Here is a 25,909-nt window from a genome sequence, read left to right on the forward strand (position 1 = left end):
TTGTCATAGGTCAGAAGAATAATGCACAGGACACGCAATGGTTAAAAATACAATGGCCTATAATAAGATTAGTCGTCGTCAATATGCTACTTTTAACCGATGTTGCTTGCTTTTTAAATACACTGTTCCTAAGGATGGAATCATTAATTTGTAAAAGCAAACCGTTTAGCAACATTAACCAACCAGCTATTGCTAGCACTAAGTCTGTGAATTCAGCCGAACCCATTTTCGTCATGACTGAGCGGCGGTAGCCTACGTCGGTTGAGCCGCATCAAACGGTCAGTTTTGTACTGGTTTTATTTAGCAGAAATCAGAATATTATTTCCCCGATAAAAAAATAATAATAACGCGAGAGTTTGTAAGTTGCCTCTAGACTGTAGTTACAACTGTCAAAGGTAGAGTGGATACGCGCATGACCCAGCACACATTACTGTATTACTGTACACGGCCGCGGAGATATTATCTGTATAAAAAATAGAAATAATTCAGAGGTAAGGAATCGCCGACTGCATCAAAATTGGACGCGGTTGAGCCTTTCCGATCATTTTCCTCCGTCGGGTTTCCTTTTACTCTAGCCAACTGTCTTGCTGCTGTCGAAAATTACTGCACTAAACATATTTTTCTGTCTCCCTTTAGCTCCAGCGCAAGGATTTTTTTTACTCCTCCTTCGTATTAAAGTCGCCATTTTGCTTCAGTGCCTATAAAAGAAAGCTTCTTGTATTTTTAAATTTTCTTCAAGGAGCCAACGACGTTTCAGTCTTTTATGCCTTTCGATTTTTTCTTGTGCTCGTTTTTAATGAGACTATTGAGGTTGAAGAAGTACCTCGTGGTTTACATATTAATGAAGGAAACAGGCTTGAGGAGGCTGGAAAAAGGTGAAAGTGTTCAGGTTATTTAATTTGCATTTCCTTTTTTTCTGCCCCCCGTCCTCCTCCTCCTCCCTTGCTTTCACAGCAGGGGCTGCAAGCGTGGCTACTGACCGTGACGACTGTCCGTCTGCATCAGATCCGGCTCGCGGGACAGCAGGTGTGATTGCCATGTAACATCAAAAGGCACGCAGCAAAGGGTACAGCCTGACCCCACGTGGGTGACCCGGGCCACCCGGCCACTTGTGTTGGGTGACTCCAACATTCCAGGTAGGTGTGGCTTTTTAGAAGCAAAGAGCCTTTGCATTTGTGCAGTTGTTATTATTGTCACAGTAACATTATTAGCAGTAACACTGTCCCCAGCACTGTTACATTTTAACATTTTATTGATGAACAGTTTTATTGTACAGCAGTGATCCAGTTGCTAACGATGTATAAAGTTAGAATTGGGCTTAAACAGTGTGTAGTTTTCCCAAGCCTCTAGTGTTGTCTTTTTTGTATGCAAGGGTGAGGCATGGGTTTTAATTTATTCTGAAAGTGACTGTGTGCACGTGTGTACATTTTACATTTCCAGATTACATTATTTTTACCATTCCCAGCTGTGCTTAATTTTATTATTATCTTTTTCTTTGAATTTACTGTGATGTGTATTTTTCTTCATAATGAAGAAGATGATGATCTTTTAAGCCTGTGATTTGTGGAGGCCTGTATTTGGTGCCTGTGGCACACTGTTACATTTAGTGGCTTTAGCTGTGGGCACAGATCTGCCGGATTCCCAGGGCCGATCTGGACATCACAAATTGTTCCACCGCTGCTCCTAGCCCCTCTTTGGTAAAGAGCTCTCTGATTTGAAGTTTGATGGATCTTACGAGGTGGGCTGAGGCTTGTTCAGCTACGCTACCCTACCCACGTTACGCACCGCTTGGCCTGCGGGCTGGAGGCCTGGCAGTCGCATATCGTGACGTTGGCAGATCCCCCTCTAAGGAAGGGATGTAAAGGGGAAGCAGTAATGAGTGTGGGAAGATCCCTCAGCCATTTAGGACTGAGCGCTCCCCTGTGCGTCGAGGATGCTGGACTCATTCTGTTTCGGTGGCTGGGATTGGCTGATTTTGTGAGTGCTGAAAGTCAGATTTTTTACGAGGCTTTGCGAGGGGGAGTCAGTGGAATGTTAGGATGTGTGCTGTTTCAGTATCGATGGTGCTCTTGTCTTAACTGACTTTGCATGCAATGTTTTCTTTTTACCCTGAGGAAAGCATTGATCAATCATGCAGAATCAGTAACAGAACACATAATTTCTATACACACAGACAGGCCGTATAAGTAAGTTCATTTGGACAAAAAAGCTTCACGTAATCAACTTGTTTGAACCGTTCATCATGAACTGTTGAAGTTTAACTTATTAGAATAATCCTCAAGGTGGTAATGGATATTTTTTTTGGTCATCATTTGAGTCATCCTTTTTAACATATGTTTATTTTGATAACAGTATAGGACCACAGCCGTGACCTCCATCTGAGTTTTAGACTGAAAAATTAAGCAATGGAATGAGACCGAATGCAAGATAGTCATCATTGGCCTTGATTAGGGTTTGAATGTGTGCTAATTAACAGCAAAAACAAAATTTCCGGACTAAGGTCTAGTTAATTTCCCCTTAAAATGATGATGTCAAAATGAATAGTCATTTAATTTAAAATGAGTCCTGTTATCTGTATTCAAATTATTATTTTATACCTGCACATATTTCTTAGGAATGGCCCTGTGACAGACAGACACACCACACACTTACATTTACACAGTGTAATTCATCTATACATTATACATTGTAAGCTATATGAGCTGAGGACAGTGTGACAGCTGTGGACTGGTGCTGTGCCTTAGTGCCCTTCTCTGTGTGCTGAAGGCATGGAGACATCCAGTGGGTCTCGGCTGGGGAAGCTGCCCTCAGGTATGACCAAGAGTCGGCCCGCAAAGCAGTCGCACCCACAGGAAACATTCAGGATGGTGGAGACCGAGGACAGCAAACGTGGTAAGAGTCCAGCTTTATCACTTCAACTTCCTGTTTTCTGTTATTGAGAGGAAATGGCACCTGATGTCTCATCATGCTCTGGTGATTTCTGAGAAGAAGTGCTGTAATGTTGTCTTGTGCTGAGGGAGCATGTGCAAATAGAGTTGATTTGGGTTATTACTTTTCTGCAGCAAGAGTCATTGCTGTCCCTCTACAATAAGTTGTGTCTGCTATGACTTGCTTGGGTGGCTCAGTGAAGTGCCTATAGATAATAATAGCGATGATGATAATAATAAGCTTTACAAACAATAAAAGTAAAGTAAAATGAACAAAAACACTGGAAGATGAAGGGTCCAGATCTGGTTAAATGCTTACGTGGTGTAAATGTGTTCAGATGCACCATGTAAAAACTTTAACCCCATGCCTCGCTAGAAAGTGGTTGGCTTTGCTTGTGTCTGGGTTTGGGTGGTTCTCCATTATCATTGTCATGTTGATCCTTGTCAGATCAACAGTTGGTGATGTTGTTGCCAGCCTGCATATACAGTAAAAGGCCACAGTGTTACAGTGTTATAATATGACATATATACAGATGGGAGAAAGTATCACACTGTCATGGTAGCGAGTGTAGCTTTGCTAGGTTGCTAGCAAGCAGAGTGTGGTGCAGTAAAGTGAAGGCCTCGTAGCAAGTTACCCTAACAACACTCTCTGGTGATGCAACCCAGGTTCCAAACCAGGACATTGTCCTTAGTTAGGGCTGATTTTGCCTTTAGCTGACTGGTAATGTGTTCGGCTTTAGAATCTTTGGGCGAGTAAGAGACCCGGGTTCAAATCCCACCTCAGGCACATCTCTAACTCATTACATCACCACTGACAGAAGTACAGCTACAACCAGGGACAATTGCGTTATAGCAGTATGGAGAATAGTATTTTTGAGGAGACCTCAAAATGCAGAGGAAGTTCTGGCAGCCAAAGTGGCACCGCATGCTACAGTACAGGTTGTGGGTAGCACAGTGGGGAAACAGTCACAATGTAGGGCTAGCCAACTCTGGATCCTGGCCACGCTAATGTGGGTCCAGCACTACAGGGGAACGGGTGGTATTTCTCCTAGCTTTAGGCTTCATTATTATAGGGTATTGTGGACATTAGGAAATATCATTGCAGAATTAAGTTTGTGGATGATTGATCTACTGTAAAAATGTCTCTGAGCACCACTTTGGAAACAACTGTGAATGTTATCACTACTTCCTTGGAACTGGAATTGTGTTGGACCATTAGTTCTATCAATTAGCATGAGTGTTGGTGAGCTTGTGCGTGTGCAGTTTTTAAATATGTAACTGCATCTCATGGCAAAATGTCTGAATGATTGTTTTTGAAAAAAAAAAACACTGTATTAGAGAAGTACTTTTCACTCAGTGACACTGTGACATTACTAAAGTGGGACAGATTTGGCCATTAACATGGTTGAAGCTACAAGTCAATATTCCATAAATTTTCCCACCTCTCCTGCTGTACATATTTGGGCCCAGCATAAAAATTAAATGCGATGATTTAGGTTATTATACATGCTTGGCTTGTTATATTCCCCATATTTCTTTATACTGAAAGGAGGTTGATCTGACAGTCAAAGCATAAAAGTGATGTCCTTGCTAGGCTGTTTCTGTTCTTGGGGAAAAAAGTGTCATTGATTTCTACCGTATCCGAAATCAAAGATAGAGGGAATGTCAGCGAAACAACATATTATGCGCAATCCAGTTGAAACAATAATAATAAGAGGGATTCTCTAAATCTCATGATATTTTAGTACTGGATGGTTTTAATGGTTCAGCATTGTGACTCTTTGAGGAGAGCATACAAGTGACATAATGAGCTAGTTTTAGCACGCATGTCTGTCTGTCACGCCTCATATGCCCTACACAACACATCCAAGGATCCAGATTACACATTTGAAAATTTCCTTAATGCATATTCTAGGAGCTTTGACTAATTGCATAGGAAATTCCTTTTCCCCACATGCTAGAATGTATTTAATAACCATGTACTACATTTACATGTTTTTCTGTGGTGGTTACATGGCCATTAAATTGCTGAGATGTATTTTGGTACCTTTTCAGTAGATATACATTTAAAACACTGGTACAGAGATTACTTTTACAGCAGGATGCACACTTCCAATGACTTGCTAAGGCCTAAATCTGTTGAATACAGATGTAAAATAAATAAAATAAAAAAATAAATGTAAAATAAATGTAAAATAAAACTTAATCCCAAGATCTCGATTTGCAGATTTAGTTCAATTTTTTGTATTGGGCCCTCTCCTCTTCATGCTACATATAGACCAAGTTCCATTACTGTAAACAACAATGTTACTGGAAAAATTGGTTAGCCATTAAAAAGCAGATCCAGTTACTCAGAGTTGCTGTTTATATTAAAATGAAGGGTATAACACAATCGTTTCATTTGCAGAAATATAAAGCCTTAATAGCATACATGCAGTATTATTTATGATGCGTTAGCAAGTATACACTGCCAGTTGTGGTCACACGACTTTTGACATTTCTTCATAAGCTTTATGTTAAGCTAAATTGACCATCCAGCAGTATCTTATTGTTACAGTATCTTTGTTATTGGACTTTGAAGTCAGCTGTTTTTTGGTAGGCCTAGAGTAGCAGCTGGGACTCACTGTCCTTGTGTACCAGTAATAGACCGCAATGGCATTAGAAGCATTAAGCCTTGATTCTAGCCTGTGACTACATACTCAGTGGTTTTTGACTGGGATGATGAGTGCTCCATATTGTTTTGATTATTTTCAGATTAAATTACATGGTATTCATAATGTTGTTTGTATCTCACTATTTTAAGATAGTGCTAGGTGCAACTGGAATACACGGTCCAAACAGGAGTCAAATCTTGTCAAATCGTTTTTAATTGTAGCCTGATTGAAGTAGATGCTTTGCATTTAGCCTGACGGGATGTGACAATCGGTGTTCCTGTAGCGGATGGCGGTTGAGCCGTTTTCGCGCGAGGTGTGACATGCGATGCGTCGCGCACCGGGGTCTGCGGGCTCGGGTGTGGTCTGGAGAGATCTGAGAGCAGACTTGGCGGTGGAGGGGCGGAGCCAGACCACGGCAGCTCACACTGCTGTGGTTTCTGTGCGCGCCGTGGGGCTGTGGGCCTGTGGTTCTCAGCTGCCAGATCGCTGGCCTCCACGACATCACCGGGGCCCACCGCTACGCTCCCATCTGCTGCCTGCAGATCCGTGCCTCAGCGCCGCCCGGCCTGTCATCCGTTACCGCAGCCGCGTAGCGGACAGCGCTGCAGCGATGCATCAGGCCTGCCTACCTTTCACTGGGCTCCGCTCCACAGCCATAAAAAAGAGCACTCATTAACCATCGTTACACTGGCCCTACCTTTTATTTAAATCTTGATTCGTCTAGAAGACATTATAACATTTCCTTTGGAAATATTTGCTATGCGCGTCTTTGCAGGTGTAGTTTGCCTCCAATATATTTATTTGTTTTTTTTTTTGTTTTTTTTTGAGGGGGATTTTATTTTACTATTTGTGTGAATGGGGGTTGTTCTTATGACTTGCAATCGCAGAAGAGGCCATCATATTGTGTGCTGACATGCTGTTTCAGGATAATGTAATCTGAAGTGTGCCTGTCACCAGAGAAATTACACCTGCTTGTCTCCTAGCGAAGGTCCTCTTTTTTATTTTCATCTATTTATTTTCCTTTCTTTAAAAGGAGATTTATGCCTGACTTTCTTGATGACCTTATCTAAGTGTTGACATGAGCAAAAGTGATTGATAAATGAATCATCTTTATCATTTCAGCTGCATATATCAAAAAGCCATTTTTTCTAGATAAAAATGAATATATTGATATATCTCCAGTGGGAGGATTGCATGTAATTTAGAGGTGTAGGTTGCAGGCTGCTGAGAAGTGGAAGGAACAGCCAATAGGCCGGGGTCTCTAAGTTAGAGACCTCCACACTCTGCTATAGGGGTTAGGCATTGTGTTATAAAGCCAAGTGGCTTTATATCCTAAGTAAGAAAATTGAATAAATCTAAGGGGAAAGATGGGAAGCCTATGGAAGCATTGTCACACTGATAGAAAGTGAGCTCTCTTCTTAGTCTTTGAGAACCCATCAGTACAAAATTCAGAACTTTTTACACTGCAAGCTTACCATCGATAAGGCTGCTATAGACTAGCTTTGGCTGCATGTGCATATTGAAACTTGACACAAATGGCAGTAGGCTGAACAGGGCAGGGTCCAGGACGGACGTTGTGGGACACTGAGGACTAGGTCAGCATAGTGTGAAGGGGGGCCTCTATCTTTAGGGAGCCTGGCACTGAGAGAGAACAGGTGTGCCTCGCTGTCCCAGCTGGTCTGTGCCATTTTGGACCCTCAGTCTGTCAGCACCGGCTGAGTAATCCACAGTTTAACCCCCTTAATGCTCTCATGCTCTTTCTGTCTGTCTCAGAACTGTCTGTCCAGGCGAGACCGGGAGCCAGCTTTTCCTCCTTATAAGCATCTTCCATTGACCCTCGTAGAACTCTATTACTAATGATTTTCCAAGCTGCATACAGTACAGCCTATATAGTGTGTGTGTGTCATTTCTTTGGAATCTTTGGTAACAAAATTAATGTTTCCTGTAGAGTCACAAGCACTTTCACAACCAAACTTTCACAAATTAGTCTGAATTTGTGAAAGTTTGGTTGTAAAATGCTGACCTAAATCCTATGCTAAAATTAGTATTATTATGAACAACTTTTTTTCTCAAACAATGTCAGACTATTATGACTGCCAAGATGGATTGAAACAGTGGTAGCTTAACCATCTTGATTTAATGAAATGCTGAGACTCTGCCTACTTTATCTCCTAATGTGCAGGAGGTTTCGCAGTCGTGTTGGCCTCCAGCCTTGCCGTCGCACGTCAGTTATTTTGACTGACAGGTACGCATTCAGGGAAAGTGAATCGATCGAGATGTGAAAGTGCGCGTCTGCATTTGTGATATATGTCACCGTGGCTTCATTTCTATCGGTGGGTGGGGGGCGAGGAGGGCGGCAGCCCTGTAACGGGTCTGTTTCAGCGAACGCAGAAGCAAGCGTAATGTGTCTGTTCAGCATCAAGCTGTAACAAAGAAACAAGAAATATCCCAGAAAACAGAATTTTATGAGAGAAATAAAGGAAACGGAGCTTTTTTGGCGGTATTTGTGGAAGTTATGACATGAAATAAAGGGAAAGGAAAGGGCTCCAGACGTAGTGAAGCGAATAGCTGGGTTATTTGAGATCATTATGCAGTTGGCAGCTCTCTGGAGCTCCAGCGCTTATCCTCTTTTGGCTGTAGTCAGTAGAAAGTGAACAATGTGCAGCTGTAGCCGCGCTCACAGCTGGGAGGGTCCCTCGCTCACTAGCAGGAGAAATTACAGAATGGTGCGTCGGGGGTGGGGGGTGGGGGGTGTGTGTCTGTGTCTGTGTGTGTATGTGCGTGTGCGAGTATGTGTGTGTCTGTGTGTGTGCATGTATGTGTGTCTGTGTGTGTGTGCATGTGTGTGCGTGTGCTTGTCCTGGTGTGTGTGTGTGCCTGTGTGTGCGTGTGTGTGTCTGTGTGTGTCTGTATGTGCCTATGTGTGTGTGCATGTACGTGTGTGTGTGTGTAAGTGTCTGTGTGTGTGTGTGTGCGTGTGCTTGTCCATGTCCATGTGTGTGTGTGCCTGTGTGTGTGACTGTATGTGTGTATGTCTGTGTGTGCATGTGTGTGTGTGTGTGTGAGAGAGAGACAGAGACAGACAGATGGGGAGGAGAGTATGTTTGAGTACATGTGGTAAGGGGGGAGAATGGTAGTAAGACAAGGAGATCTTATTCCCATAGCAACGCGAATATAGCTTACCCAGGAGCAGAATTAATTAATTATGCTTCTCTTTCTTTTCCTTTTTTTTTAAAAGGAAACCTTTATTTTTGGAGACAGAATTTAAAATTCTCACTCGGTTTCCTCCTGAGTGGAAGTGTGGATCTGATAAATCCACGCTCCAAAAGCTGGCTTGCTGATGCATTTGTGCTATGGAGAGGGTAATGGATGAGGAGTCATTTTTGGAGCACACAGAAGCAGACATCCTGGGCAGGATTCGCTCAAGGTGATGGCAGACGGTAGCACCAGTGATACGTGTCACTGTCTGACATCAGATTAAAGGCAACCTGCAGGGGCCGGCAACATTTTCTGTCACCTAATCAAATTGAAGGCGGAGATATGTTTTCTCACCCTGTTCGCCATTTTGAATGTGGTGATAATATTAGGAAGCTGTAAAAGAGAGAAAAAAAATCCAATTTTCTTCTGTCAAAGATTATTCTCCACTGTATTAAGACGGTCTTTAGAAATGATGAAGGATACTCTCTTTAAACTCGCATTGTTTTAGCTTGTGCTGAGAAAATGTTGTGTAAAGTCTTTGTCAGCAAGTAATCGGCAGAAATAAAACTACAGCATTCGTGTGTTACAGTTATAGACGCCGTCAAATTTAAGGACGGGTAAATCACCCCGCGAACAGCAGCTCAATAGTGGCGTTGTGATGCTGTTCGCTTCGGCGCGCAGAAGGCTTTGTGATAACCTGTGCATGATCTTTTCAGACAAAGACTTCCAGCCAGATTTACAGCCCACCTCTAATTACAAACGACTACAGAGCGCTTTCATTTCATGGCGGTTTATGAAGTGTGCAGCGGGGAGGAAAGGAATTCTCTCCAGACGACGGCCGCAGCTTTGGGCAGGTTTCTCATTTTTCACAATGCGGAGGCTCGGGGAGTGTTTATTTAAACTGAGACCCACGGGGGAGCTTGGGAAAATACAATCACTGGGAATTACCATCCCGCCCAGCGGGGAGGAGCGCAAAAAGAACATCGTAATCCCCCCTCCCCTCCCCTCCCGCCCCCCCTCCTGGCCGCTTCCTGATGCATCGCAGGTCACGGGTCGCAGTGGAATAAAATCAGAGCATTGGTAGAAATTTATTACCGCTCGGACATTAAAGGCCCGAACCACCAAGCCTCTTTGACATGTAATTAAACCTTCCTCAGCTGGAAGCCCCCCCCCCCTTCCCCCCTCCCTGTGCAGAGAGGGAGACTGGCTGCAGGGCTGGGCTGCTGATATATTGGAGATCTAATTGTGGCAGAGAGGACTGTGTTAATGAGCAAGCCTGCCCTCATTACCAGCAGAGAGACTTCAGAGCTGACACCGTACCCCAGGAGCATACCGACTCGGTGCTGTGTCACAGACCACCGCTTATTGATGATCCGCTCACTTAGCGAGCACCCTTATTCGCCATGCTTGTATAATTTTACATGGTGTGTGCTGTAATGGCCACGTTCATCTGCCGCTCTCATCTTTTATTTAAGATGAAACACCTTGCTCGAGGGTACAGCAGCAACCCTCCTGCTCGGACCCTCAGCTTGTGTGACCGACGCCCTTATGAAACGCACCACGTGTATTTTTCAGAATGTTGTTTAGTAATTCTGTTCTTATTGCTTCTTTCCATGTCTAATCCATGTCTGGCTGCTGCGCAGGTCTGGAGCCACATGAAAAGTGCAGCTCTAGGATGTGTACAAGTGCAGAGGCTGTGCAGCAATGGCTGTGCTTTTTCCATTAAGGTTCTCCTTGTAATGAGAAGTCTGAGGGAAAGAAGAAAGGAAGGCCTCGAGTGGAAGTGCAGGAGCTTCGGAGCATCCCCGTAAGTCCACTTCCCGGGCTGCCCCCAGTACAAAGACAGCAGTGAATTTTGTCTCCCCGACTTCCTTTGACCAGTTATGGGGGTTAGTGCAGAGCTTTAGGGGTGGGGCCGGTGTCTGCGTGGAGCACGCAGTTAACATGTTGAACCAAAGTGAAGCATACCTTCACTGCAGAGCTGTCACCTTTTGTTTTGCCCACACAAGATCTTGAGCCAAAATGTCTCCCTTAAGTGGAAACCCGCGACTTATCTGGTCTGGTGAGGAGATGCCCGTATCGAGGCGACTTACTGTCTAACTGTTAACACTGACAAAAAAAAACACACACACACACAATATGAATATGAAACAGGCACAAGACACGAGGTATTAGCGGCCAAGAAGCTGCGGGAGGGAAACCTCAGCGTGTTCCAAGTGTGTCTCGTGGTCTCCGCGGACAGGCAGCCATGATGATTCAGTGGAAGGAGGAATTCAAGAGCCGCTCCAGAGTGAAGTGTCCCAGTTCGGGCTGCTGGTTGGAGTTTCCCAGCATCTACGGGCTCAAGTACCACTACCAGCGCTGCCAGGGGGTGAGCCTCAGCCCTGCTCCGTGTGCCTCTCAGGCTCCGCTCTGCGTTTTAGGGCAGGATTAGGGCTCCGTCAGAGACGGGAACCTGATATTTGCGCGGAGGAGAAGGGTATATGCATTGCATATGTCTTTGATTTCGTGTTGATTTTGTATCAGCTTTCTGCTGTCTGGTCTTGGCGCGGACTCAGGCTAACCGCAGTGCTCTTCCCCCCCTAACTTTCGGTAACACATTTAAGCAATTTTATCCCTCGTTTCTGTGGAGTGTGCAACATCGTGAGTTCAGCGGTTGCTAAAAATAATGAAAACTGAATCGCAAGAATGTCAGAAGCGCACTTAAATGCGATCTTTTCTCAGATTCGGGGGCAGGGTGCGCTGCGGATAGATTGAACGTGTGCCTCAGTCTTGCCGTTTTCCTCAGGCGACCATAGCGGAGAAACTGAGCCACAGGTGCCAGTACTGTGAAGCTGTCTTTGCCTCCAAAGTGCGCCTGCAGAAGCACAAGCTCTGGAATCACCCAGACAGGCTCTCTCAGGAGCCCAAAGCTGAGCCCAAACTGCAGAAGGCGCCAGTCAAGGGCAGCGCCAAGAAAAGGTACCGCCCCTTTCATTTTATTGGTGCATGTTAATGAACTGTATTAATGGTCTGTATTTCTAACATGTGGGGAGTAGGCAGCGCTGGTCCTGTTTGCGGTTGTTTTGCGGTCGTTTTGCGGTGGTTGACGTGGCGAACGCCCCCTGTTCCCAGGCCCGCGGAGAGCATGGCCCAGGCGCCGCAGGTGTGCAAAGTGAAGAGGACGCAGGACGTGGCCCAGCCCTCCCAGAACGGAGAGTGCGCCTCGCAGAAGGCCGACAGGAAGCAGCACGCGGCGCATCAGAGCACCTCCTCCGAGGCCTCGCCCAGGACGCCGGGGGGCAGCGAGAGCGAGGGCAGCAGCCTCCCCCCCACCTTCCCCGAGGAGGACCCTGAGAGAACAAGGCACAGTAAGATTACTACACCTCATCGGCCTGGAGTCACCCCACAGACTCTTTAGTCTCAACAGAGACCGCTGCCTCCTTATTGTCCTTTGCCTAGACCCTTAATTAATTCTTAGATTGTGCATCAGATTGGAATTGCTCAGCTTCAGAGAGCTTTCAGGGTTACGTGTTTGTTAAGTATCTGATGAGTGCAAGGGATCTGCGGTAGTGTAGACCATCAGCTTTATCCACTGTATGTGTGTGTGTGTGTTTGTGTGTGTGTGTGGGTGCGTGTGTGTTTGTTTGTGTGTGTGTGTGTGTGCGTGTGCGTGTGTGTTTGTTTGTGTGTGTGTGTGCGTGCGTGTGTGCGTGCGTGTGTGTGTGTGTGTTCATCACACCTGCTGGGTTTACACTGCGCTGTTTAAAGCAAGCGCTAAATGTGCCTTTGATCCATCGCAGTGAGCTGTGAGTCTGTACATGATCAATGTCACTGTTAAAGCACTTAGAGCGAAGGGGGTCATGTGAGCTTGCATTCTGCTCCTCCACAGCCAGAGCTGCACACTGCATGGCAACATTGTGGCAATGTTGTGAACATAAACGCATATTCATGAAGACAAATAGAATAACCACTGCAGACGAAAGGAATGACTTAAATGCCCAATACTGCTTTTTGCGGTATTCATTATGTCTCATTAGCACAGGCCAAGGTATTGAACTGTGTTTTCTGTCCTCTGTACATATTAGATATCTCGACAAAAACATGTTTTCAGTGTACAGACATGCCAAGATACTCACGCATACAAAGAACTGTCTATAAGTCATTAATTACAACTTGCAGGCAGGTAGAAGGGAGGTGGGAGGCAGGTGGGAGGCAGGTGGAAGGGAGGTGGGAGACAGGTGGGAGGCAGGTGGAAGGCAGGTGGAAGGGAGGTGGGAGGCAGGTGGAAGGGAGGTGGGAGGCAGGTGGGAGGGAGGTGGGAGGCAGGTGGAAGGGAGGTGGGAGGCAGGTGGGAGGGAGGTGGGAGGCAGGTGGAAGGGAGGTGGGAGGCAGGTGGGAGGGAGGTGGGAGGCAGGTGGAAGGGAGGTGTTGGGTGTTGGTGTTGCGCTGTGCTCCTCAGGCAGTGTTTGACCTTTTATTGTTTCCCTTCTCCACTTGAGCCAGGGAGGAAACAGAAAACGCCAAAGAAGTTCACCGGGGAGCAGCCCTCCATCTCCGGGACGTTTGGATTGAAAGGTAGCCCCCCCGCTGTGGAGTCCTCCACTGTATCGGCTTCTCCTCTTTTTGTTCTCTCTGCTGAAATGTTTTTTTTATTATGAACTAAGGCAAAGGTGAAGTACTGGCGAAGGCAAGCTGTTTTGCAGACCTGTGTTTGTTCATTTCAGTTTTTGTTAATTTACCTGGGTTCCTCCCTGCGTTAGAGTTAGAAATAGTCTGTACACTTCCTGTGTATCAATGGATAGAGTGTTTCCTTAAACAACTAACCAGGAAAGAGGCTACAAGGCTGCAAAAAATTCTATAGTACTTTGTACTCCAAAAAATTCTCAAGAACAGAAAAATCATACAGTGGCATCACATTTAGTCAGATGGGGCCTTGAACCAACTTTATTAGTTGTTGCATTACTTAACTGTGACAATACACAGAGCTCGATGCGATGGCACACTTAAAATTTGCATTCTACACCAAAATGTCAAAAACTATACGTGAAAGGATTTCTCATGACACTGATGGTTTGTGAGTATTGGACATGAAGACAATAAATTGTAGCTGCCATATGTCCAAGGGCGCTTATCATATTTAGCAAACAGATGACCCAGCTAGCCAGCCACAGCAAAGGCAGGCCTTTGTTTCAATACTCTCTGCAGAAATTCACATTCCAGATGGAGAGATTAAATCCACAGCCTCACTAATCACCATTTTGAGCGAACCCTTGGAATCTCCGTACACAGTTTGATCTTAGCGTACTGTCTGAATTCCTTTGGACAAAAAAAAAGGTTTACAAGATGATTTAGTGTAGTCTTGAGCTTCCGGAGCTTTTCCTCGCCCGAGCAGAGGCAGGTTGCAGTCAGCAGCTCTGTAAGCACCTTCCCGCGCCTTACCGCGGGACAGCACCAGTGCACTGTCAGGCACAGACGCTGCCAAGACCGGCTTAGCCCAGCTGAAAAGCCCTTTCAGCCCACGCGCTAGCGTCTCTCCCCCCCCCCCACCCCCCCCCCCCCCCCCCCCTCCCCCCGTGCTCCTCGCGGGTGGATTGCACATAATTGGTCTTTTTCTCTCAACGTGCCAGTTACAGGCCTGTTTAATATCCCGCTGCAGTCCAGACGCTCCGTGAGTCACGGTCTGTGTCAGACTCAGAAGGACAGTTCCCCCCAACACTGCCAAGCTGTCCCAGTGCACTGCCACTCTGGAGTAACACATACCACAATGCTTCATTTGTGCACCCGCACGCGTGCACACACTCACTCACACTCACAATATGTATATGTACTCATACACGTACAGTGTACAGGCCATTAACACAAACACACACATACATTGTACGTACACACATTTCCCTTTGCACACAGACATTTCTGTGATATTTGAATCTGACTGATAATTCTTTGATAAGATACCTATTGTCAGATACAATTTATTTTATTTATTTATTTATTGACTGAAGCTTGAAGGTCCTCCATTCAGAAACCAGCTTCTGCATGTCACAATTATTTACTCTCTTAGCCACCTACAGTAACTTATGAGGAACCCATACTATTCTTATTTAAAAAAAAAAAAAAAAAACTTATTTGTTGTTCACATTGTTCTTATCTCATTCCCACATTGAAGCAAGTTTTCCTGAAGTTATGCTAGTAATATTATGAAAAGTATTATGTGAAGGGGTGAAAGGGTTTCAAAAATACATGGAAAAGATAAACATGTTTGATGGATTGCCTGTCTTGCACAAAAGCACATGTGTTTTCATCCAGGAATGAACAAAGTAGAAGAGAAGCTAAAGAGTGGAAGGGCTAAGAAAGTGGACGGAAGCATTTTTAGTGAGGAGCCCATGAGAAAACTCCAGACTCCAGCCGTGAAGAAAGACCTGACCTCTCTGTGCTCTGGTACGCCCGGCAGCCACGCTCCCTCGCCTTGTGAATGAAAGTCTACCACTGACAGCTGATTCACTGTGTTCCTGTAGTATATACTTCCTTGTGGGCTTTCCCCATGTGGCGACTGAAATGTTAGCTTAAAAAAATCTAAAGCTAATCCTAAGCCTTGCATTGACTGCCTTGGGGAGAAGGGCATAGGCAGGCATCGTGTTGCAGAGCTGAAGTTAACCCCTCCCCCCCCTCCCAGGGAGCCCCGAGGTGCAGTGGCAGCACACCATCACCGAGAGGGGCGAGGTCGTGTGCCCCAACTGCTCCCTCGTCACCAGGAAGACCGTGCTGGGGCTCAAGAAACACATGGAGATCTGCCAGAAGGTGTGGCGGCTTGCTCACGAGCACACGGACGCTGAATTCAATCTCAATTAGCTGGATTTAAACGCTTTTTTCCCTTTTTTCTCTTTCCTTTGGCCGTTTGCATATTTTGCTTTGCTCTTACAAACGTGCAGAGGGAGTGTTTGCTCCTTCTCTTCCTCGGCTGTTTACTGTTCAAACCCCAAAGCTCTCCGGGGAGCCGGGTGACTCATGCAATTAGCCTTTCTCTCACAGGGCTCCTCTCGCATGGCCTGGGGACCCATTATAGCCGCTGTATTGATTGGATGGTGATAGAAATGATATAATGCAGTGCACAGTGCAGCTCAGCTAGACGGAGAGTCACTGGCACACAGCTTTAATTGCTCAGTTTTATGGAACCAAGCCTGGCAAACTCCATGAATCTGTAAAATGACAGACTTGCTACGAGACAGTAATTGAATCAGAGGTTAGTGAAGGTCACGTCAGATTGATTTTTTTTCCAGTAGAATTAGCCCTTTTAAGTATTATTGTCCTGTGCAGAAACCCCCAGACCCCCTCATGGCGAGGTGATTTACAGGTGAGGGGTGACCTTTGACCTCTCCCCACGTCTTGCAGCTCCAGGATGCTCTGAAATGCCAACAGTGCCAGAAGCAATTCAGGTCCAAGGCGGGGCTGAACTACCACACTATGGCAGAGCACAACAACAAGGTATCATCCGCTTGTGTAAGCAGTGTGCATGCATGGGAGCTGAGGGCTAATTGGTTCGTTCGTTTCCTTATTAAACAGCACATGGCCCCCCCGCGAGAAGATCCAACAGTCTTGGTAGTGGGAGGGCAGTCACGTCACAAGCACGCTGGCACTAGAAATCCGTCTCCAGTCACCTCATTGCCTGTTGCATGTTTCTAGCACAAGCTAGCACTGAAAGTAGAACCAAGGTCTGTTTTATTCTCCTTTTTTTCCCAAAGTAAGGCATTTCTTCTGTGGAAGCTCATGGGAGATTTGATACGGCAGCTTGCAGCGCTCTTATTTAAAACAGTTCAGAGCAGTGCATCAGTGAGGGCACTGCAGAGGTAGCTGAAGGACTGGAGGCTTCCCCGCAGGCTCGAGGTGCGCGTAATAGGACAGTTGTTGCGCGGGACCTTTCCGGCAGCGCGGCAGCGCTAACTTAAGAATAATCCATAAGCGAGCTGCAGGCCAAGCTGCGCTCGGCGCTCCGATATTAGCCCGGAAAGTGCTCCGATAAATTCATCCCGTGTTAAATTATGCACAGCCGAGCATCTCAGAAGCATCATGAAAGATAAATGAACAAACACAGCCTCCTTTGTGTCTGCGAGCCTTCGAGCAACAGCTGTGGAATAGTCCGGCAGCCAGAGAGGAGCTGGGTGCTAGCCTGAGGGCTCGAGGCAAAACAGGAGATAAACAACTGAGGAAAGCTATCAGGAGACCATATTCCCTGCTAGAGCAGCCACCCTGGGCCTTGTGTTCATCATACAAAGATAAAAAATAAAGCCCTGCAGCTGCTTTACACCAGCGAGCGCCCGCAGTACCGACAGGGCTTCCGTTTTCAGAGCTCTCCCTGATGCAGGCGGTTTCCACTGGCACACTTGTGGTCAGAGCGCTGTAGTACAGGATACCGCAGGCCCCTGGAGCAGTGCGGCTGGGCTGCTGGGTGCCATCCTCCATCATCCCTTTCACTCCCTACCGGAAGGAGACTCCACTGCTTCTCTACGTTACAGACATTTTCTCATTTTTGCTCGGGAGAACAACGCTTTGTGGTTCTTCCTCTGTGGTCTGCAGTACCCTCGCTGCCCATTTCCCTTGCGATGTGCTTAGCCGTTTGTTGAAATGTGCTGTGTGCACATCTTTAACCTGCATCTTCAGTCTTCAGATTCTAACGTTTAGAAGCTGGTGTGAATGTTTCTTTGATTTTCTTCCCTTGCCAAGAGCATTCGTTGAAAGGGTTGAAATAAACATTGCTCCAGTAATGGGCCTTCCACGAAAATGTCTACATATCTTGGCAGACAGCGAGCATTCTTAATGAGAAGCAAATTTTTAGAACATGCTTTGCGGGAAGCAAATTTTTGAGATGCTGGTGTGATGCTGTATTCCCCCCCCACCCCACCCACACACCCCCTCTCCAGCCCTCAGGGAGTGAAGGACAGGCAGGGGACGGACAGGAGGAGCGCGAGAGACTGCGGAGAGTGCTCAAACAGATGGGGAAGCTCAAGTGTCCCAATGAGGTACATCCCTCCTTTCCCTCCCTCTCTCTCTCTCTTTTGCCCCAGTGCTGTTTCCAATTATGCGCACAGCAGTGTGCAGGGAGTGAGTGAAAAAAAAACATCAGGGTTGTTTTCATTTTTTTCCTGAAATGTGAGCACAAGCTTCCCTGTGAAGCAGATATGCCCCTGCTTCTTTTCACTCTACTTTTGAGGACTGGAAGCTCTGGCCAGTCCAGCCTGCTCAATTCCTAAACATCAACACTACCGTCTAAAGAATGCTAGGTTAACCAACAGCGGTTTAGTAGCCTATAAACTGGTGAAGAAGGGAGTGTTTGTGTTAATTATAATGCGTGCCAGATGTGGCCGTCATTCCATACAGGGCTGCTCTGCACACTTCTCCAGCCTCATGGGCTACCAGTACCACCAGAAGCGCTGTGGCAAGGAGCTGTCCGAAGCCGACAAACCCGTCTACAAGTGCCAGCACTGCGGTAAAACCTACAAGTCCAAAGCCGGCCTCGACTACCACTTGAGAACTGAGCATGCTGCAGACACCGTGACCCTCAATACGGTAAGGGAACTATCGAAGGTGGCCTAGCCGTAAGTGTCCCTGACCATCTGCTGGAGGAAGGAGGGGCTGCTCATCTCCCTAATATGTGAATGTGGCGCAGTATTTATCTTCAGTGTGTGAACCTGCTGAAAGATTCTTCATCACTGGGTGACTACTGAATCTCCTGCATGCATTGAATGACATTCCTGTGACATATTCTGCCATTGGGTGGCTGTAATGTAGTTTCCTTTCTCAAATGTTTTCCCTCGTTGGGTAGCCTTGTTGCAATGCCCTCCTAATCGAGTGACTTTGCTTTTATTTGCGTTGGGTGTTTCTGTTCTGGTTTTGCCGGTGTACAGACAAAAAAAGAAGAAGCGCATCAGGTGTCGAAGAAAGCCCAAGCTTTGCTAGAGAAGCTGGAGGCAGAGGAACAGCAGAAGGAGAAGGAGCGGGTGAAGGAGGAGGTGGGGGTGGAAGGGGAGGTGTTCATGGAGGACTTTGAGCGGACGCCCAGCGGGAGGGTGAGGCGCCGCTCCGCCCAGGTGGCGGTTTTCCACCTGCAGGAGATCGCTGAGGACGAGCTGGCCAGGGACTGGGGCAACAAGCGCCGCATGAAGGACGACCTCGTCCCCGACACCAAGAGAGTAAGAGTCTCTGCCAGCGACGCACACACACACACACACACACACACACATGCATGCGCACAGACACGCACACAGACACACGCACACACAGGTGGACACACATACACACATACACACACATGCACACACTCACACACACACACACACACATACACACACACACACACACACATGCATGCGCACAGACACGCACATGTACAGACACACACACACAGACACACGCGCACACACACATGCACACATGCACACACTCACAAACACACACACACACAGACACACGCACGCACAGGTGCACATGCGCGCACACACACCACACGCATGCACATACAAACACACACACAAAAAAAGAAAAGAAACATCTATCTTAATATTCAGAACAAAATGATTCTATAATATGATTTTTCATTTGACAGATTTTACTGGAATGTAAAGTTAATTGGTCAAATGTGTATTTGGCTCAGTTTTCATGCAAGCACACACAAGTGCAGGGGCACACAAATACACATTCTGCTGCCATGCATCAGTACCAGGGAAAATGTTGCTTGTCATACGGATATAAAATCTTGATGTCTTGTTTTTTGTTGCAGCTCAACTACACTCGCCCAGGGCTTCCAACATTTAACCCCAAAACGCTGGAAAACTGGAAGAATGAAGTCAAAGAGAAGGGCTTCATCTGTTGCCCCAACTGTGTAAGGCAGCATCCGTTCTGTTAGGGATATTTATTAGCTAATGCACTGTGAGGACAGTACATTAGCTAGGATTTCATTTGGCCATGGTCAAGTTCAAGGGCCATAGCCTGCCTGTTGTCAAGACTGGTGCTATTAAAACATTAACTGAAGCAATGCAGGTTAAGTACCTTGCTCAAGGGTACGACAGCGTCCAACCGGAGAATTGAATCTGCGACCTTTAGGTTGCAAGACCAGCACCTTGCCCATTATACTACACTGCTGCCACTAGAGATATTTTTCATTACAAAACTAACCAGTGATTTTCAGAATATATGGAAAAAGAGATTAGTGGAAAGAAATCTGCATTAAACAAAAAATTTAACAATAGTAGTTTGTTGCGTAAAACACATTTTCATGTAGTTCTTGACAAATTCATGCATACTTGTATTAAATAACAGATAATTACATGTACGCACATGCACACACACATTCCAGAATTATAAAGTTCAATTAATAATATTATATATATATATATATATATATGTATATACAGTATATATATAATAATATTTCACAGGCAACCATGCAATATATATTTTGGTGTGATGCTGTTGTAGCCCACAGGAAGCTTTCTGAGGAGAGTAGCCTACCTCTTTGTATAAAGCAGGTTAAGAAACAGGATTGAAAAGTTTAAAGTTATGGAGCCCAAAAGCTGTGCGACAGACAGATTCTGTAGACTTGAGTATTTTCATAGTGGAAACCTGTCTGAATGTCACAGGAACTGCTGCCGTAAGTGTATGGTTTATGGCTGTTAGTAGCAGTGATGCATTCTATTCTTCTGCAATAATTTGTTTCTCTCTTTTTAAGAGCTGTGAAGCTGTCTACTCAAGTGTTTCAGGACTTAAAGCTCATTTAGCAAACTGTAACAAGGTATGTTCCACCTTCTTGCTTGATTTAAATGAGTAAGTGTGATTATTTATTGTGGTTTATTTAAAACACACTGTAGAGCTGTGGTAATATCTATTCCTGGCAATTTACCATCCGCTAGGTTTTCATTTCAACCCCAATTTGGCACACCTGATTCTACTAATTAGCAGCTCAACAATATCTCTAGCTGTTGAATGAGGTGTGCTTTGTTAGGGTTGGAGTGAAAACCTACAAGGCAGTAGATCTCCCGGGACAGGGTTGGTTACCACTGCTGTAGAGTAACTACAATGACTACTAGATGGCCTGACTTGGGCATGTTTCTGTGTGGTTCAGGGTGGGGGCGCTGTGGGGAAGTACAGGTGCTTGCTGTGTCAGAAGGAGTTCAGCTCAGAGAGTGGTGTGAAGTACCACATCAGCAAGACACACTCTCAGGTAGGCTACATGAAGTGAATTTATTTGGGTAGGCCTCATGAAGGGCCCTGTCCTTACAGGTGGGCCTCATGAGGGGTCTTGCAGACAGGTCCCCAGCAAGAGGAGCTGTAGGTAGGCTTCAGGAGGGGCTCTTCCAAATAGCTGCAGGCCAGCTTCATGAAAATGGACCTGAGATGTGCTTCACAGGCTCATGAAGGGCCCTCCTCTGACAGACTGGATTATGTTGTCATCCTGCCTGCTCTTTCTTTTACATCTAAGTCATTATTACACACTCTTCATTCTCTTTCACCTTTAAGCTTAACCAGAACAGCTAAAAAGTTATCTAGGCAGCTTATTTGCTTAATTATTTAGAATATGTGTTGAGAACAATGTATGAGCATATCATGCTTCTATGCGCTAATTCTGGTGGAGCAACACTGACTTGCTCTCACGCGCTTCCTCCCCGTTCTGGCTGTGAACAGAACTGGTTTCGCGCCACCAGCCACGTGGCCCCTAAGAGCAAGAGGAAAGAGCCGCAGAACGGCTTGCAGACGGACCCGAAGAGCAGCGTGGCCGGGAAGAAGAGGGGCCGCAAGCCCAAAGAGAGACCCCCGGAAGACAGGCAGAGGGACAAGGAGGGGCCCGTTTGGTCAGAGACTCAGAGCACTGCGCATGCCTTGGCCCCCACACCCCCCACCCTGAACAGAGACACAACCCCGCCCACCAAGAAAAGGGGCAAGCCCAAGAAGATTCCAGCCAATGAGTAATTCCTGTGCGCAAGACCCAGTCAGGATGCTTTCAGCATTATACCCATAAAAAATAGAACAGTAATAACAATAATAAAAATTATAATGATAACAATGAAGCATTTTGCTTTGAAGTGAAGGAATATTTTAGAAGTAAATTTAAGAAGCTAAGAAAACAAATTTAAAGCTATTTGTTCTTGTATTTAATTTCAAACTGACCATGTGTTTTTAAACCTAATCTGTATGAATATATACAGTATATGTGTCTGCTGGTATATACTGATATATAGTACTCTCTTTTTTCCATCCATTCCATTTTAAGATCTTATTTTAAATATTAAGCTTCACAGAAGGGGTTCATTGTAATCAAAGTGGAAAATCCCTCTTTATATGAATTTTTTTTTTAAACAAAAGTAATATTTAAATCAATTTTGCATAGTTATCTCTACATGTGTGTAGTTTCATGTTGTGTTTGAGAGGTTATAAAAGGATCTAAAAGTTATTCAATTAGCATGGTGAGCTAATTTACTAGTGTTTTTATCACAGTTATAGCGTACTGTGTATATATACAATATACATGCATATATATTCAAAGCAATGAATTTGTCCATTTTCAAGGCAGGAAGTTGAAAACATTTCATCAAAATATTTTTTATTCCCCAAATTTTTTGTTTGTTTTCTGTTTGGTGTATCCCTCTTGTTGATTGTGGCAGCTGAATATTGAAACGTGTTGTCTTCAGAGATAGCAAGATAGCTTTTGGAACAGTTTGCTATGGTGCAATATTGTATTATTTTATGTTGTTTTCATTCTTTTTGTTTAATGTTAATGTCTTTGTTGTTCAACCAGCACAAAATATGGGCAGACCAATCTATTAGCCATTTCTGAAAAGCCTTCTTGTACCCCTGAGCAGTAGTTTAGTAGTTGTAGCTTGGACTGGCATGGTAAGGTGTTTTGTTAAGTTTAAATCTAGCAGCTGCACAGAGAGGGTAAAAATAGTACTGGTCTTGTCGGGCTATGTTTTTATTTGTTTTGAGCGACATGGATATTGTTACCTTGGGGCTCACACAAGATTGGAGATAGAGACAGGCAGATGGTACCACATGAATGCCGTTGGGAAATTCAAACAGTAAGCAAGGAAATAATCCATGAATCCTACAGTCAGAGTAGTTAAAAGCAATCTTAGAGATGAAATGATTGTTTTGGGAACCATTTAACATTTGGCAAAAGCTGTTGAAAAACTGTGTGCTCCATGTGTAATGTTATTCTGTAGTTTTCAGTTATTCATTTTGATAGCATTTTATATTGATCCCTCAAACCATCATCTGTCAGTCCTTACCCAGACTACAGACAACATTTATGCAGATGATGTGTATAATCTTCTTATGGTCAATAGTTTTGTTACTTCTGCTGCATTTTACCCTTTCAAGTAGAATAAGAAATGCACAAGGACTGCAAGCTTAACCTCAGTGACTATATGCAAAACGATTACTGAATTACAGTTGTATACTGTACATACAGTTACAATGTTACAGCACTGCAGCACAATCATTTGTAGCTACCATTTAAAACTTGAAGTTCAAGTTTGCTTTCACTCACAGAAATCTAGAAATCAGTTGCTTCACATTAATCAAGAATAGCCATTATCTATAAAATGAATATTGAAAGCCCTCCTAACAATAATATATATATATATACAGTACTGTGAGAGGCAACCATGGTTCTGTTCTCTCTTAAAGGCTTGCCATTTCCTAAAATGCTCTTGCCTTGCACTTTAAAACACACTTTTTATCTTGCACTTCACAGCACTGTTTATCTTCACCTTAACCTTTATCCCTGGTTAGGTGTACGTACAGATGTTGCATCAGCATGACAGCGAATCAGCTTCGAGTTCAAGAACAGTTGATATTCGTTGTCACGGTTTCTAAACAGTGTAACAAAAGCTGTATGAAAAGGGTTGATCTCCTGCACAGCAGTTAGCCATAGTAATGAATTAGAGACCAGTAGGAACTTTAAGACTGTACTACTTTTGTATTACGGTTTAAAGAAAGTTTTTAAAAAAACAAAATAGTGTGCAATGTATGACAATGTATCAGAGAGTATATCACAACCAGTCCGTGACATGAAACATGTCTTGTGGGCACAATGTAAGGCAAATTAATATTTAATAAGGTACTTCAATTAAAAATAACTCTTTAAAATATCCAGTACCTTAATTACACATCAGTCTCAGCATTGCAAAGAATGAAAATCATTATTGATTACATAATTTATATATAAGAAAGTTTAGAAAGCCTGTTCAAACTGGCATATGCACATTTATTTTATGATCCCTTGTAAATATGATACATTAGAAATCAAATAATATCTGGGGTGGAGAAGGAAAAAAGAAAATACAGTACATTACCATACATTGAACATAAGATGGTCTGACTGCCATTCCGCTTTAATTAACAGTTCAATGGGCCTGTTCAACGTGATATAATCCCTTTTTTTCTGAACTTGAATTGCAACATGTGACCGTATGTTGAACCACTACACATTCTTGCTGAAACCACTCATGTAGCCTTGTAACATTGTTGTGTAGTTAGTTTGACAGGATTTAGAGTCATCCCATTGTTGATTGGCAACTGATAACTTCTTTGCAGTCACACATTTAATTTCCCTTTTTATTTTCATCCTTAAATATAAATGTTGATTTGAATAGATTGCTGCAACCTGTGTGAGAGAAGATGATCTAAAAAAAACTCCATTTGAAATGCATTGTGGGAATTTGATGTATTCTGGGGGTCCGGAAGTTAGTACATCCCTGTCTGTAATCATTTTGTATGCTTTTACAACTCAGTTTTATTCCAGCGGGCAAATGGGCTGACTGAAATATGTGGTATTGTGCTCTTTCGCACTGATGGCGTGATTCTAGCTGTGTTCTCTATGCCTGCACTGATTCTGGGATAATGAGCAGAGAACATATATCTTGATTTTTAATAGCAGTTTGGCTGCTGTTTGTTTTTTTGGTTGTTTTTTTATGGGTTTGACTCCTGTTTATTCCACGCATGTTTATTATTTCCAGTAATTGTTCTTTATTGCTTCTCTATTTATTTTTTTCATATCACTGAATTGTGTATTAATGATAAGCTTTGGTGTCACACTATGATTATGATTGTGTATCACTGTTTTATACACAGAAGTGGATTTATCCTGCCCTAAGTAATGTGTCTTCCTAAACTATGTGGCATACACATATTCAGCAGTTGAAGCTTTAAGGCTGTGTTTAACTATTTTGAGATTACAGCAATATACCACACTGTGTCAACCTTAAGTGACATCAGAGAGCAAAGCTCTGTTGCACCTATTATGGTTTTTCCAGCTCTTCTCATTTAGTTTTTTTTTTCATTCTCACTTAAATCTTCAGTACATTCAACATATACTGTTTCTAGATTTTAAGTTCAGTTGCTATTCTTGTCATACACTGTTATTTTAACAACCGTTGAATGCACATTGAAATTTCTTTTTATTTAAATGGAAAATACATGAGAAGAGGTTTCTGTGAGCATAATGTTGCATCTTTAGTGCACTTACTATCCCATGAAATAAGCTTGAATTTGAGTGATGTTGAGCCCCTGGTGATCGGGGCTGTGTAATGTTTTATTATTATTTTTTTTTTAATCTGGGGAACTGTTATAATGAGGTGCCCTCTGTTTTGCCTCATTTTCCTGGTGGTTCTGATTTTGAACCCTGAAAATTTTGCCTTTCTTGCAAAAAATAAAAATAATAAAAATGAGAAAAACTCAACCTCAGCAGGCTTCAGGTGACAAATTATTTGAAACTATCAAAAGAAAAAGAATGCTGTAATCATTAGGTTTATAAACCAACCCAAGAGAAAAAAGTTCTGGTTGAATACAATTGTAAACATATTTCCAGGAGTCTAGTAAATAGCAAGCTAATAAACTGAAATTGTGTCTTGAGTTTACTTCTCTGTTGCAGTAATTCCTATCTGAGGCTACTGAATGAGGGAAATGCAGCACCTTTGCTTAATCTAAACTGTTACAATTTTACAAATTGTTGTATTAACTGTGCATTATTACCCTTCATCTAATTAATAAAAATGTTGTTGACTAAGTGTGTGAACTCGTTTTTCGTATCTTTCGATTGGAAAAGTAGTTCTAGTTAGTATATTATATGATGCTTATTAGCATTTGCAAAATAGTTCTAAC

The 25,909-nt window shown here is 44.0% G+C and overlaps 1 protein-coding gene across 5 annotated transcripts; it reads left to right on the forward strand.

The window, feature by feature from the left end:
- Window positions 1-25,815, forward strand: znf512b (zinc finger protein 512B). 5 transcript variants are annotated; one of them, XM_035382029.1, is made up of 18 exons: window positions 1-278; window positions 637-1,136; window positions 2,767-2,892; window positions 10,507-10,586; window positions 11,022-11,150; window positions 11,568-11,740; window positions 11,894-12,129; window positions 13,265-13,336; window positions 15,068-15,199; window positions 15,435-15,559; window positions 16,151-16,243; window positions 17,677-17,775; window positions 18,134-18,322; window positions 18,661-18,945; window positions 19,533-19,634; window positions 20,481-20,543; window positions 20,874-20,972; window positions 21,434-25,815. In XM_035382029.1, the coding sequence occupies exons 3-18, from the start codon at window positions 2,769-2,771 to the stop codon at window positions 21,716-21,718; spliced, it is 2,286 nt and encodes a 761-aa protein (XP_035237920.1). In that variant the 5' UTR covers window positions 1-278; window positions 637-1,136; window positions 2,767-2,768; the 3' UTR covers window positions 21,719-25,815. The 5 variants fall into 5 exon arrangements, with proteins under 5 accessions (XP_035237920.1, XP_035237921.1, XP_035237923.1 ...); XM_035382030.1 differs by having other exon boundaries at window positions 955-1,136; XM_035382032.1 differs by having other exon boundaries at window positions 958-1,136.
- The last annotated feature ends 94 nt before the right edge of the window (window positions 25,816-25,909 follow it).

This window comes from Anguilla anguilla, chromosome 11, assembly GCF_013347855.1.
Source record: "Anguilla anguilla isolate fAngAng1 chromosome 11, fAngAng1.pri, whole genome shotgun sequence".
NCBI lineage: Eukaryota > Metazoa > Chordata > Actinopteri > Anguilliformes > Anguillidae > Anguilla > Anguilla anguilla.

Coding starts and splice junctions, on each gene's coding strand:
- znf512b (XM_035382029.1), top strand. CDS start 2,769: ATGGAGACATCCAGTGGGTCTCGGCTGGGGAAGCTGCCCTCAGGTATG. Junction 12,130..13,264: donor CCCTGAGAGAACAAGGCACA/GTAAGATTACTA, acceptor CACTTGAGCCAG/GGAGGAAACAGAAAACGCCA. Junction 15,560..16,150: donor ACATGGAGATCTGCCAGAAG/GTGTGGCGGCTT, acceptor CACGTCTTGCAG/CTCCAGGATGCTCTGAAATG.